This window comes from Phalaenopsis equestris, unplaced genomic scaffold (assembly GCF_001263595.1).
Source record: "Phalaenopsis equestris unplaced genomic scaffold, ASM126359v1 Scaffold001216, whole genome shotgun sequence".
NCBI lineage: Eukaryota > Viridiplantae > Streptophyta > Magnoliopsida > Asparagales > Orchidaceae > Phalaenopsis > Phalaenopsis equestris.
The window spans coordinates 315,236-330,885 of NW_018165655.1; the positions used below are offsets into that span (position 1 = coordinate 315,236).

The following is a 15,650-nucleotide window of genomic DNA, read 5'->3' on the forward strand; positions in this document are numbered from 1 at the left end:
TAAAGTAGTATTTTAAAAAAATCTAATTGACTACAAGGCTGCAAAGATTTATAACAAATTAAAATATTGATTAAGAAAATATAATAAAAATTATTAAATTAGATTTAAATGATGTTTTAATATAAATAATAATTTTTAAATTTTGCTCAAACTCTTATTGTCTTATGATTATTATGTCGAAAGGACTCTTTGTCGGGGACCGCCTCGTGTCGGGCTAACTAAGAAACGGAGCCGAACACGAACACACTTTTTGAGCTTGAAATATAAACGAGCTAAACACGAGCTGGGCATGACTCGCTCGTGTTCGGCTCGTTTACACCCCTAGACAACTCTAGTGTTGGAGAAACAATGGTTTCGATGAGGCACGACTGTTGAGGGAGGTCCACCACTAGTTTTTGAACGAACTTCAAATACACCTTTTGCAAAAAGATGTTACAAAACTTCTTAGAGCAAAAAAATTAGATAACACGATCTCCAAGTACATAAACCAAAGAAATAACAAGATATAAATTGTCCCAAATAAAATTAACCCCAATTCAATTCAAAGTAAGCATAAGAAAGGGGCCCACAAGGGCTAGTTACCCCTAAGGGCGGGAATTATCCCGTAATGGGACAACTGGGACGGCATGAACGCCTTGATTCCTGTTTGAAAGCTTAAATAATCAGAAATATTTGAAGTAATGTATCAATGAACTTTGCAGCTATTAAAAAAATAGGAGAAAATAAATTTATGATGGTGAAATTGATGGAGATTAACACAAATATATCATCTTAATTTTTCTTGTAGAATCTCATATTTTAGATGATTGTTAAATTATTTTTTGATTTGAATAAATGGTTATTGACGTCCTTATATTAAAAGTGAGATGTTCTGCTAAAATTTTGGATTTGTAACCTATAGATTGTGAATTTATTTGTGTTTTTTGTGTCTCATTTGAGGTTTATAAGAAATTCTACTCTTTGCTATTCTACATTTTTACCCTTGTCTATATCTTAAGGATAGTTGGAATATTTATTTCGGTTATTATATATCTAAAATTCTAAATATGATTTAATGTGCTAGCAAATCCTTTCCAATGCATGCATGCCGTTGTTTACATCCTAAACTCTAAAATATCTTGAATTTACTAGGAATCTGTTGTTCTTGTATTAACAATGCTAGAATTTGTCACGGTTCTTGTTGTTCTTTATATTGACTAATTGATAGGCTATTTGTGAATAGATTCTATATGATTAAATTTTAAAATACATGCACACATCACCTTTCCCTTAATTTTTTCAATTTTAACAAAGCTGCAGTTTTTCCTTTTACATGCATGTGGTGTTTCATTTTTGATGGAAAGTTCTCTAAGATGGCAAAGTATGATGTTACTGGGATTGGCATTAATCTGAGAGAAGTTCCTGATGAGAATGGTGTTGCAAAAATCAAAGTTTTGGGTGTCATATTGGATGGCCCAGCAAATTCTGCTGGTGTAAAACAGGTAACTAGATTTTACTTATTGATACTGCTTATTCTCCATAGCATGGGTATCTTTCCTTCAATCAACTTTTTTCTTCTGGTCAACTTTACCGATAAATATTCATTTTTTCTCTAGTAATCTTTGTGTAGGAATGAGAATTCTCCACGTTTACCTCTGTTTTGTCCCACGATATTATGCTACATGTTTTCAGATTTGAAATGATCTATGCAACTTGTTCCTTGAGTATCACTAACACGAGAGAAAAACGGAGGATTAAAAATGAGGATTTTCCTTCAAATTATCTAAACTATTAAAATATCTAATTATACAGGGTGATGAGCTCTTATCCGTCAATGGGCTCGATATCAGGGGGAAGTCTGCATTTGAAGTATCCTCCATGCTACAAGGTCCAAAGGAAACATTTGTAACCATTGAGGTTGATTTTCTAAATTTGCTAGCAAAATCGTTTCAGAGCATTGTTCGGGATATCATTTGATTTTTTTATCTTCCCACCTTTAATCACTTGCTTGTATGTAGATCAGGCATGGAGATTGTGGCCTGACACATTCTATTAAAGTCCAAAGGCAAAATGTTGCTCGAACTCCAATATTTTATCGTCTGGAGAAACTGGGGAAGGGAAATGTTCCTGTTGGATATGTACGCATAAAGGAGTTCAATGCATTGGCAAGGAAGGATTTAATCATTGGTATATTTCAACTTAGGCTTGTTCTGTTTAATGTATTCAAATTATTACTTGTGTTTTGTTTATAAGTTTAGATTCCTCTAATTATCTAACTCTGATGTATTTGGCCATATTTAAGCAATTTACTATGTTCTTACGTTTTCTAGCTAGAAAATCTGGAATCACACACACACACACAGTTCCCTAAAATACGCATAATAATTTATTAGATCAATTATTATTCAAACAACTATTTCTTGTTGACTTTCATAAATCAAATGATTTTAGTTTGAGATGAAATTGTGACGAAGACCTTACGGCTAATATAAACTGACATGCAACAGTTTTCTAGAAAGTAGTTAGGTTATGTGACGTTGTTTGCTTTAGTTAATACTTGTGGTTAGGTTTAGAGTGCTAAAAAAAGGATTAAGTTACGGTCAAGCCTAATTTTTCTAGATAATTTAGGATCTCGGAGGATTTTAACTGAGAATATGTTCTTTCTCGCAAAGGCCAAGTTGCAATGTACAGTTAATAATTGTTAAATAGCTAAATAGCTGATAACGTAGAGTATAAGATTTTTCCTCCAATAGAACTAAATAATAATTTATGTGCATGATGGCTTCAATAGCCGATCATGTCATTGGTGGTTGCATGCATCCAGGGTAAAAGACTAGCTAGAGTTTGGAAATTTTAAGCCTAAGCGCTTCACAAACTTGTGTGACTACTTGTAGTGCAGCTCATGCTTTTTATGTTATTTTATATTCCCAGCCATTCGTTAACATATTAATTTGAATTCCAAAATAATTTTTGGTAAAATTGAAGTCTTTAACGTGTAGAAATCATATATTGAAGTTTGGGATGCGAGGTAAAGACAATAAAAGATTAATTTGGAAGTTAGGAAGTGTCCTACCATTCATTATATATGTTAATGAGTGCTATTTGCTTATAGAATATAATCTGATAGTACAAATCATTTCCAACCTTTATTTTAAACTTACGGGCTATCGATTGATAGGTGAATCTATTGTAGGCATGTTTTGAGTGTAGATTATTCTTATTTGGAAGGTATCGATGTACATCGATCACTGTTGTTAGCATTGATGCGAATAATGATCTATTCCAACTAGTATTTGTGTTAGAGGCTGAGTGCAACCAATATTGGTTTTGGTTTCTACGCCATTTGTATGAGCTACTCCTCATGTTGTCTTCTAAAGTTGACCATTGCTTTATCTTCAATTATAATGTTGGGATCGTAGGTGGTTGTAGAAAGATATTTTCGTAGGCATCTTAGAAATAACTTGAAGCAAACACTCAAGCATGTACATTGATACTATAGAAACATTAACGGGGTGTTTGGAAGCGCCTTTTAACAAGATTTATCACCTGACTTACTAAATCTAACTAAATGCTAAAATATAGGAGTTTTGTGGATTTATAAATTTTCGGATTTAGGGCCTCAATGTTCACTTTCAAATTTACTATATACTAGGTTTGGGAGGATTTAATGGATTTACGATTTGCATATTTGTTAAATCGTACTCACTTTAAATCTTAAGTGCAGGCAAACACTCTCTAGGGATGTATTAGGCCAAAAATACGATTGATTTATTTATGCTCAACTAACATATGTCTAATTTTAGATAAGCTAAACATGAAACATACAACTAGCTGTGATAAGAGATACACCAGATGGAGTTTATTGTACGATGATGACCATTAATATGAAATATGCTCAACTAACATTACTTGAAGCACTCAGTAGTATTTACATTGGTTATATAGAAACTCCAAGGGGGTGTTTGGTTGCGCCCTTTAATAAGATTTATCATCAGATTTACTAAATCCAACTAAACTCTAAAATGCAGGAGTTCTGTGGATTTATGAATTTTTGGACTTAGTGTCTCAAATTTACCTTCAAATCAGCTTAAATCTGAATTTACTAAATCTAGGGTTAGGGTGGATTTGATGGATTTACGATTTACAGATTTGCTAAATCATACTAATGCCAAATCCTACGTGCAGTCAAACACTCCTTAAGGTTGTATTAGGCCAAAAAATATGATTTTTTTTATTTCTGCTCAACTAACATTTGTGTGATCTTAGAAAAGCTAAACATGAAGCTTATTACTAGTGGTGATGAGAGTTTTACCGGATATAGTTTATTACATGATGATGACTAAATATGAAATAATGATTATGAATGTGTCATAATGCTTCGATGGAGTTCTTTATCACATATGAGGGCTCTCTATTAAAGCTTTAATATATTCAATCTCTTACAACATCATATCACTGTTTGTAAGTTGATTTATTGCATTATAAGATGTCAAAGGATAAAATGATATATATATATCATTAGTAGACCAAAGAGTAATATACAACTTTATGAGAACGAAACAAGAAGATATTTTGAACTCATCTAGATTCCCACTACATTTGTTGAATTACAAGTCAAATTCAATAATCTAGCACATTAAGATGCTTAAGAAACTATTTTTATGCATACTCCTGATTTTCTCTCCCACATTTTAGGATTTTTCTTCGCATTTTGCATGTTTTTCTTTGTTTATGTTTTCCATTTTAGATATTTTTGATTGTTTGTTTATTACATTTCCATCTTTTCTTGTATCATTTTAATTTTTATATGGCAATCTAGTATTTCTTGGATTGTTTGAAAATATTAAGGATTTTACTTTGTAATATGACACATTTTAAATTTTATGATTTGCATGTTTCATATATTGCTTTTTTTTTTTCTCGCAGCCTCTGGGTTTGTTTCGTTCTATTTGTTAAATTTCATAAAGAGGACTTAAATCTAATCAATGGAGCACTGTTTTTTTTTTTCAGTCACGAGATTTGCCATCCGATGGAGTTATAGAATTTTGTTATGGTAATAAAATGCGTAATTTTTACTTAGCGGTAATTGGCTATCATTGTTATCATATACTTTGAGTACAAATTAGAGGACCATAAATTTACTGAGAGGTTTGTTTGATATTTCATAAAGTTCTAGGGACCTGTGGACCTGCATCTAATTTACTTCAAGAATATGATAAGAAACATAAACATAGTTTTCCAGCTTGGTAGGTAAAAGTACGAGTTTATGGGTTGTCTTTGAATAAATTCAAAAGCTGTTTTTTTTTTAAGTAAATGCCCTGATGACCTTTAGCCTGCTTTGTTTTTGTAATATAAAAACTTCCCCTTCTCTTATTTTCAATTGAAAACGTTTATTGCTTATTCTTATACACTCTAAACTCTCTAGATTGGGAATAACTCTAATATAGAAAAATGCTTGTAATTAGATCTCCTTTAATTATGTTGTCTAATATCAAGTTTCCAAATAAACAAGCTTCCCAATATACACAGTTCAGATTTATTATTTTCCATAACACTCCCCCTCAAGTTGGAGTATAGATAATTATCTCCGTCTTACAAATATTAGTGACCCTCTCCATTAAGGGCCTTTGTGAAGATATTACGTAGTTGTGAAGATATCCCAGCTTGTTATAAAATAATGTTCTATCTAATATGCTTGGTTCGTTCATGAAAGACAGGGTTTGAGGCAATATGAATTACAGCTTGGTTACCACACCACAAATTTGTTGGAACTGTCATCTTAAAACCCATTTTGGTCAACAGTTGGCAGACCCACATCAATTCACTCAAAGCTTGTGCCATCGCTCTATACTCAGATTCAATACTGAACCATGACACTACATTCTATTTCTTACTCTTCCATGAGACCAAACTAACACCAACAAAGATATCCAGTAATGGATCTTTGATCAATCTTGGAACTTGCCTAATTTGCATCAAAGAAAAATTCGATATCTTTATGTCGATGATCCTAATATAGAATTCCTTATCTAAGAGCTCCCTTGAGGTAACATAACATTTATTCCAAAGTCGACTAATGGATTACGTGGGAACACAAAAATTAAATTATAGTGCTAACACAGTGACAGAACGAGTTACTGTGATGTAGTTTAATTTTTCCACCAACTTCCAATAATGTTCAAGATCATTAAGAGACTTCATCCTTGATAAATCGTCGATTAGCAAGCATCGGAGTACTGTATGGTTTGACCCTAAAATTTCTCGGTTTCTGCTAATAAATCCAACACATACTTCCGTTGATATAAAAATATACCCTTTTTTGCTTCTTGATAAACTTAAGAAGTATTTCAAGAAACCCAAATCTTCAATGCTGAATTGTTTGAAAAAATGATTTCAATGATAAGATTATTTGCACATTACTTCCAGTAATAACAATGTCATTAACGTAAATTACCAATAGAATAATTCTCGAAGTAGATTGTTTATATAATATAATGCAATCACTTCTAATCTTTTGCATCCCGATGTGTATCTAACATGCATGTTATTTTTATGTTTTTTTTTTTGCTTATGTATTTTTATGTTTTCCATGATATTTGTAATTGTATATGTGGCGTACATGTGATTAGGCAATTAGAGAGCAAATGAAATGAAACAGACTCAAAACGGACAGAACCGAGCTAAATCGGGCTGCCCGGGCTCCACCTCACTAGACTTGGGCACCCCTTTGCCATTCTCAACGCCTAGGCACTTGTCTTGGGCACCTAGGCGCTACGAGAGAGAAACTGGCACCCAGGCGCCAATTCTGGGCGCTCAGGTGCCAAAAATAGGCGTCTAGGTGCTCGTATATACGGGCTTACGATTTTAAGGCATTTCTTTCTCACCGTTTCGACTTGGATGCTTAAATTGAAAAATTCGTATGCACATAGGAGTAATGAGAAACTCTGAGAAGAAGGATCCAAGTGCGACGAAAGAGATGAGAGATTATGAGATTTTTTGAGTGTGTAATTGTGCTTTTAGTCTCAACATTTTCTTTGGAGAAGGAAGTGATAAGTTTGTAATTTTTTTGGTGTATTCATTGGGTTTAATCATTTAAACTCTCGTTTGTGATATTTCTTTTTAATGAAATGATAATGTTGTTCTCAAGCATGAATTATCTTTCAACCTTGAAATGTATAGTAGGAGTTGAAAATTTAGTTTTTCTTGTGTGATTCCACTGAACTATTTTTAAAACGTTTTAACCTTCCATTCTTCTTTTACATTCATCCTTGCCAGATGGTTAGTTATAACATATTGTGATCTTCAAGTTTAAGAAGAATTCTTAGTGGAACAACTAGGTTAAATCACATTAATTAGGAAAATAGGAATACTATTTCTAGATTAGTACAATCCTTCAAGGAAAAATGAAAATTTGGGCTAATCACTTGATAGATTGATAGTTAAAACATATTGTGAACTTTGTGTTTTGGAAGAATCCTTAGTGAAACATCTAGGTTAAATCACATTAACTTAGGAGAATGAGAATATTGCTTCTAGGTTAGTGCAATCAGGAAAAATGAAATTATGGTCTAATCAATTGATTTAGAGCACTAAACCTTTATATGATTGTCAAAGCTTCTTAGACGTCAGGGAGCAGATAAGGAGAATCTCTTTGGATTGTCACTATTTGAATCAATAAATAAAACTTATATTCATGCAGAACCAATTCAATGGAGTATTTTACTAGCATCAAAAAACTTCGTTGAAATCCTCACCTTGTTAGCTTGAGTGTTATTATTTTGAAAATTAAGATTAGTGACTTTTCAAAAATATCATAATTTCGTGCCTTCAAGCTAGATTCAAAACCAATATGCTAGAAATTTTTACCTTGAAAATTTGTTTGTTTCTCATGGGATCGATACACGGACTCTATTTCGTATACTACTTGAACGACATGTATACTTGTGTGATTCGCTAATGCTTTTTAGTATTTGATTCATATCACATCAGAAATCTTGGTACTGTTTGGCTAAAATTTTCAAATCATGCTTCAGTGCTTTATTTCAATCATATAAGGACTTCTGAAGTCGACAGACTTTCCTATACTCCTGAGCAACAAATCCAGGAGGTTTTATGTATCTCTTCTAAAAGCATGCCAAAAAATATTATTTTACCTCTAACTATTGTAGGGGCCAATTATTCATTGCGGCCAATGACAAAAAACTTAGCTACCAAAGAGAATATGTCATAGTAGTCGATCCCATACATTTGGCAACAAATCGAGCTTTAAGACGAGCAACAATTTCATCATTATGAAACATAACTGCATAGGCCCAGTTATAGCAAACAGTCTTCTTGCCAGAAAGTAGTTCAACTAATTCCCAAAATCCATTTTCAGTTAAAACATTCATTTCATCAAGCATTGTTGACCACCACGTAGAATGGGATAGAGATTACCAAATAGATCTTGGAACACAATAGAGTCAAGAGAAGCAACAAACGAGTAAGAAGTGGAATATAATTGATTATAGTTAACACTGGAGGAATTGTGATAGGCGCATTGACACTTACTTCTTCGGAGAGAAATAGGTAAATTAAGGTCACTAGGAGAAGGATCCACTAAGAAAGATGGTATTGTCACCGGACTAGGATCATGGGAACGAGGTATTCTCGAGTAAACATTAGTGATAAGTGGTTTAAGTTGAGGTGCAGGAGGTAGAGCTGAAACAGGATCTGAACTTATGATGTGATACATTAAGCACGCATCAAGATTTTGTGATAATTTAAGCAACAATTAGTCACCAAAGAATGGGGTTTATTAATTAAATGTGGACAATAGCTGAAATCAAGATAATTTGAATACCATTGTCTAAAAATAATTGTATATTTACATGCCCAATGGTTTTGTGTTCATATTACCAAGGACACCATAGAAGGAGGTGGCAAGCATCCACTAGAATGACGATTGGTTCAGTTGTTGCACCATGCAAAGAGATGTTTTGATCCCATTTTTACTGTCGTTCTACCTTCAAAGCAAGGTTCACATCCCAGAGTGAACAATAAGGTTGAAGCTGAACTACATTGGCTGTAGAAGGCCTTAAACCACCAAAAAATCGTACAGTAGTGTGTTCGTCAGGTTTGGACAGATTACATTTCAATCTGAGATGCTCAAATTCAGCAACATATTTATCTACCATCATCTGTTGTTGATATAAATGATGAAGGTGAATGATAACCTCTTGCGTATAGTATCTAGCAAGAATTTGCATTGCAATTCTTTTATCTTACTTCACGTATTAATCTTAGATCACCCCTCTCTTTGCCTTGTCAGCGTCAAGTTTTCGCCCCAAAGAAAATCATTCTTCCTCAAATTGATAGCAACAATTTTTACAATTTGATCTTGGGGCGCCTCTTTGAACTTGGCACTTCTTTTGATGGTGTGCAACGAGTTAATAAACTCGTTCAGGTATATCGAAATTAGGAATACATCAACAACAACAACAACCACAAAACATTTATCCCACTAAGTGGGGTTGCCTACATGAATCCTTTTTCTCCATTGCGTCCTATTTAGTGTCATATTTTCACTTATTTCTAATAAATTAAGATCATTTTATACAATATGCCCAAGTCTTCCTAGGTCTACCTCTGCCTTTCTTATCATAATTCGAATCTAAAACATCTACTCTTCTAATCGGATCATCAGATAGTCGAAGTTTAATGTGACCAAACCATCTAAGACGGCTCTCTCTAATTTTGTCCGTCACAATAGCAACACCAACCCTATCACGGATGTCTTCATTTTGCATTTTGTCTCTAAGTGTAAAGCCACTCATTCACCTAATCACTCTCATCTCGGTGACATTTCACTTAGTTCTATGCTTCTCTTTTAAAGGCCAACATTCAACGCCATAGAGCATTGCAGGTCTCGGTCTCACCACCATTTCATAAAATTTTCTTTTCAGCCTAAGCGGTACTTTTCTATCACACAATAGGCCCGAAACATTCCTTTGAAATCAGGAATATCGATCTAAATTACATGATCAATAGTTTTGTGTTATCTATCCTTCCTACATACATACGAAGGGCTTGCTCATGTTCACTCGAAGAAGCTTGGTGAAAAGCATTTTTCATCCCCATCTTTGTCCACTACCTCACAATCGTGTGCTACTGAATGTTTCTTCATACTTTTCTTCTCCAAGGCTGAAACTCTCTCTTTCATTCGCTGCATTTCATGCAAAAGATCCTCTGTGGACACTTCTTGATTGATTCTTGGTATGTCTTGCGTGGAGGCATGATTAAGAGTAGAAAGAACCGCATACAAAGGCAGAGATAGAAATTGTACTAACTTAAAGTTATAAGAAAATAAAATAAATAGACAAATTAGAAAATTTTATTAATACGGTCCGACCATTTGTTATCTTCTTGGTTGATTCTAAGCTCCAGGTTGGGTCGTGAAAAGAGTGATATTAGAACATGGTTTAAATATTAATTAATGCAATATTAATCATAAAAAAAAATATAAAAGTTACAAGAAATTTTTGTAATAATAAAATTGAAAATTTAAGTTTACACTAATTAAGTAATTAGTTTAATTCAGTAAAATGGATCCGCTCGAGATTCAAAAAGAGGGAATGTGGTAGAATATGAAGAAGCACCACCTGCTATAAATATGAATACAAATTTTCTGACCTATATGACGATGACCATGACTTAGCTTATTCAAAAGTCCTGATTACATTCTAGTGGGGGCACGACTATTATTGTGGATAAGTACTTAAAAATAATTCAAGATCTATGTCCATCTTTGTTTATAGAAATTGAATACCCAGTTGAAGCGGAGAACTAGTTCATGTAAATTGAGAAGATATTAGGTAGCATAGCATTCCCTGATGAAAGAAGAGTATTGTTAGCCACATGTATGTTGTATGGAGAAGCGAAAGATGGTGGCATGGGCAGCGTCAGGATAGACTCGGGAATGTATTTAACATGATGGTAACTTAGGAGGATTTTGTGTAGCTTTTCAAAGTGTAGTTTGTACCTCTATCTCCTCGAAGACAGATGCTTGACAAATTCATTAAGTTGGTGCAAGAAGAAATTTCAGTTATGCAGAATGAAGCAAAGTTCACTGCACTGTCAGGATATGCCTAACAGCTAATAGCTACTTCAGAAGATAAATGATACAATTTTATTTTCAGATTGAAGGATTCGATCAGTCAGCCGTTGGTGCTATTGAGGATTGATGATTATTTCGGTGTTAGTTGGGTGAGCTAGAAGAGGAGAGATTATTATCAACTCACTAAGAAGTGTAAAGATATGCACATGAGGAAGAGTATTGATGAGGGAGAGCATGTGAACTAATTAGAGGGATCCAACAAGATGAAATTCTAGTTCAATTCTGATAGATTCAGCTGTGGCACTTCTCGAAGTACCGTAGTTACTTGTAGTAAGTGTGGAAAATAGCATAAAAGTGAATGTTTGATAAGCTCTCATACATGCTACTGGTGTCTCCAGCCTAGTCATATAGCTAGCTCTTGCCCATCACTTATACAAAAAGCCTCAGAAGAATAGAAACCAAGCAGAGCTCCTCAAAAGACTCCGAGCAAGCATAGCAAGATATAGTCTGCAACTTCAGTTCTTACTCAAGTTCAACTCTGTTTGACATCAAGTTTACTCCCACTCCCTTACTAGTGGAGAAGTCTGAAGAACCTATAGTCAATGTTGATGCTACTAGGGATTGATGAGTATCATATGTTATAGGAGTATTATTCTAGTGTATTTTTTTTTTCCAGTGGGTTGTGCTGTTGTTACGTAATTTGCTTTAAATGTGTGTTTTCAAGTTTTAATTACTGGGGAAATTTAGTTTTTTTGTACTAGACCTTTATTTTATTTGGTCCACTTCCTATCTTAAAAATGAGATATAGACTTTCGAATGAAAGTTTATGAACAGTTCATTTTTTTCTTGCAATTATTTGAGCCTTGGAGTAGATTATGCAAATTTTGAGGATAAATTTTTTATGAGAGATTTTAATAACAGTAAGTTATAAATAAATAATATAATTATTTAAAAAAATACATAAATTAATAAAATAAAAATTTTGATTAATATTGTTCGACCGTCTGTTTCTGTTGCTTGATTCCAAGCCCCGAGTCGGATCGAGACAAAAGAAAATGCGAGCAACCGGACCTAAGGTAAATTTATAATCGCTTTAATTAAATATCTAGTGGCTCTTTCATTAACTTTTTTTCAATCATTAATAATGACAGAATAAAAATAGATAATTTGATTAATATTGTCAAACTGTCTGTTCCCGTTTTCGTTGATTTCAAACGCTAGGTCTGATCGTTACAGAAATCTAGACAGTAGAGAAACCCATGGTGGGGACAGATGAAACCCATTGCGTGGAGTTCAAGCATGGTGGAATGGAAACGGGAGGTAAGCACATAATAAGTTTTACTGTCTTAGTTCTCTCTCTGGAGAGATTCCTGGAGTGTAGGTTGCAAACCCAGGTCTATTCACCAAGCTTATGGGAAGGCCTTCAAGAGTCCAGACATCCTTATGAGAAGGAGCGGCAATTGAAGTTGCGGAGAAGAAAAGAAACAATGGAATGCATACGAACTATAAGGAAGAGGAGAAATGCGCAAAAACTTGAAGACGAAAGAGAAGAAATGCACAAGAACTTTGGTTTAATACCAAATGAAGCCGCTGCAGTGAGAATAAGTTGTTGAAACCCAACAAAAAGAAATTTGCAGGAGAAACCAATCAACAAAACAGAGAAAAAACAAGCGGAAACAATGCACTTCAGAATTTCTTAGAAAAGAATAAGAGACAATGGCATAATCATCATTTGAGAGCCACCTCAAGATCTAGTCGCAAGGGAAGCAAAGCCAACCTTCAGGAAAAAACCAGTAAACGCTCTAAAAGAGCTGACTCCTTTTACACAAACAGCTTTTATTTATAAAGGCAAGACTCTTCTAATTACAAGTAATCGTCAAAATTGAAAAAAGAACAAAACAGAGAACAAACGCGTAAAAATGGAACTTAAACGTAACATGGACAGCAATAGTGTTGACGCTTCCGCGTCGGGGTGACTGTTGACTGTTGCCCTCCAACAACTTTTATCCCATTATTACTGTCTTACTAGTATGAAATTTGGACAAAAGGATTCAAGTTCTCAATGTAAATATACATGGCGTATACATCCTTTTAGTTTGTTTTGATATTTTTAATTATGCTTCTAGGCATGCATAAATGGAATATTCTAGCTGCATTTTTTTTTTTCCTTTTTGGTATGAGTAGTTCCCTTTCTATTTATTTCCATATAACATCTTTTGTTAGTTGACTATTTTAAGTTTCAATTTACATATTGCTATCTTTATTGGCAGCATTGAAAAAACTTATTAATTCTGGTGCTTCCTACCTGGTTTTGGATCTTAGAGATAATCTTGGTGGCCTTGTCCAGGTTTGTAATTTTATGACGTTCTTTTCATTGTACGTCATCTTGTGGAAATAAGTATTCTTATGCTCCCACACTGCTCTGCTTCATGCTTCTACACTGATTCGATATTTTCTTTGTAATTCAATTTTACAACTCTAGTCTTAAAGCTTTAGACAAATATAAGTACATGGATATCATTCTCTTGATAAGGTACGTGATAGGGCTTCCAAATATAAATTATTCGCATATTGATTCTGAGTTAGGAGTATGAAAGCTTAGACATCATAAACCATTTGAAAAATCGCGAGCTTTTTAACATCTACAATATAGCTCTTGGTATTTTTTTTTTATTTTTTGTCTTGCTTCGGTTGATGCCTCCTTTTAGTTTTTTAAAACTTGATTAGCTTGAAATCTGTTGTAGGATGTTTTAGCATCTGGAGTTCTTAATGTAGCTCTAATGTAATATATGCAAAATCCTGCACAAAATATGAAAAATTCACATGACACTATTAAATACAAACAATTAATTAACATTAATGAAAAATTAAAGCATGTCGGACCTTTGATTTCAATTAAAAATTAACAACTAAAATAAGGGTTATGGAAGCTACACATACTTACATGAATTGGAGAAAAACTATTTAGTATTTCAATTCAGCATGTGTTATATTTATACAATTTTAAGAAAATTTTTAATAGAAAATATATAGTATTAGAAATAATAATTATACAGTAATTATATTATTTTAAGGATTGATGAGTAGGCAATAGGGACACTCTGATCAATGATGTGGCGATAAAGAAAGATGACAGGAAGTTTTGGTGAGTTTGAGTCTTATTTAGAAAAAATTATATAGGTATTTCATGTCATGACCTGACTCAGGGTTAGAATTAACCAAGACAGGAATACGGATAGTTGGACTGTAAAAATAAATCATCTGTTATTCTATTTCTATCGCTAACGGTTAAATATTTAAATATATATGAAAAGTCACTAAAGAGATCAATTTATTTTACGAATAGAAGTTTCTACCTTTCAGGTTGTTCTCGTCTCCTGTATACATTAGATCCTCTTCTATTTCATTTTATTTAAAAGTTTAAAACAAAAAAAAAATTAAAATAACATAATGAGTTATGTAAATATAACTCAGGAGTAATCACATTTCTAAACTACAATAACCCAAGGAAAAAAAATAATATGTATACTAGTCTTTCATATTTCTATAAAAAATTTTATAATATGCTGGTCTTTCCTATTTATATAGGAAATCTTATATTATGCTAATACATGTGCCAATGACCGTACTCACAGACAAATATTTTAAACTTCAATATGTATTTATTTTAACTTTACTTTCACATTAAATTCTTAATAGACACATTTGTCTGTTTGAGGATCACTATCAGAACAGCCTAATGCACTTCTGACCGATATTTTTCCATTGGCACAACTATTAGTGATATAAACATCACAACTGTCTGAAGTGAAAATGTCCTCACTTGCCCTTGGCTAATATTATCTCGTCAGCAAAACAACTAGCATTTTAAACATCGCAATTATTTGTGGTGCTAAGCTCTGTCTATTCACCTCTAGACGATATTCTCCCGTCGGCATAGTGGTTAGTGATCATATCACAATTGTCTGGGGTGGTAGAAGAATAACTGAGCTTGCGGGTATACTGACGTTCCCTGCCTGTACCATTAGAGGGTGAACTCCTCTTAACGTGCACATACAAGTATTTGTAAATTAGTTATTTTATTTTTCATAACATACATTCTTCTGAGGCATTTTCATTCATTACTGACATGCATATTTACTCTAATGTGCATTTATCATGCATATTTTTTTTATCATACTTATCTTGCATATCATGTAGATCATATATATCATGCATTTCATACATATTTTTCATGCATATCTTGAATAAATATTTATTCTATCATGTATATTTTTCCTGTCTAATAATATGAATAAGCTATTGTAATTTAAATCTAATTGAGTTAGAGCATACATGGGAGTTTCTTGACTTATTAAACTCTTTAATATTATTTTAAAAACTAAAAAGATGCTTGAGGAGTGGAGTATAAGTATTTTGGTCTCCATTTTTAAGAATAAAGGGGATGCATAAGAGTGTGCAAATTATAGAGGATTTAAGTTGATGTGGCATACTTTAAAGTTATGGGAGAGGGTAATTGAACATAGGTTAAGACACATTACAAAGATTTCTCATAATCAATTTGGATTTATGCCGG

At 33.2% G+C, this 15,650-nt stretch overlaps 1 protein-coding gene across 2 annotated transcripts in view; it reads left to right on the forward strand.

The window, feature by feature from the left end:
* The window catches only part of LOC110033542 (carboxyl-terminal-processing peptidase 1, chloroplastic), a 94,210-nt gene that overhangs the window by 45,348 nt on the left and 33,212 nt on the right, over nucleotides 1-15,650 (forward strand). For both annotated transcript variants that reach the window (XM_020737563.1, XM_020737562.1), the window contains exons 3-6: nucleotides 1,344-1,481; nucleotides 1,792-1,896; nucleotides 1,998-2,166; nucleotides 13,345-13,421. In XM_020737563.1, the coding sequence (XP_020593222.1) occupies nucleotides 1,344-1,481; nucleotides 1,792-1,896; nucleotides 1,998-2,166; nucleotides 13,345-13,421 (489 nt within the window). The remainder of the gene's footprint in view (nucleotides 1-1,343; nucleotides 1,482-1,791; nucleotides 1,897-1,997; nucleotides 2,167-13,344; nucleotides 13,422-15,650) is intronic.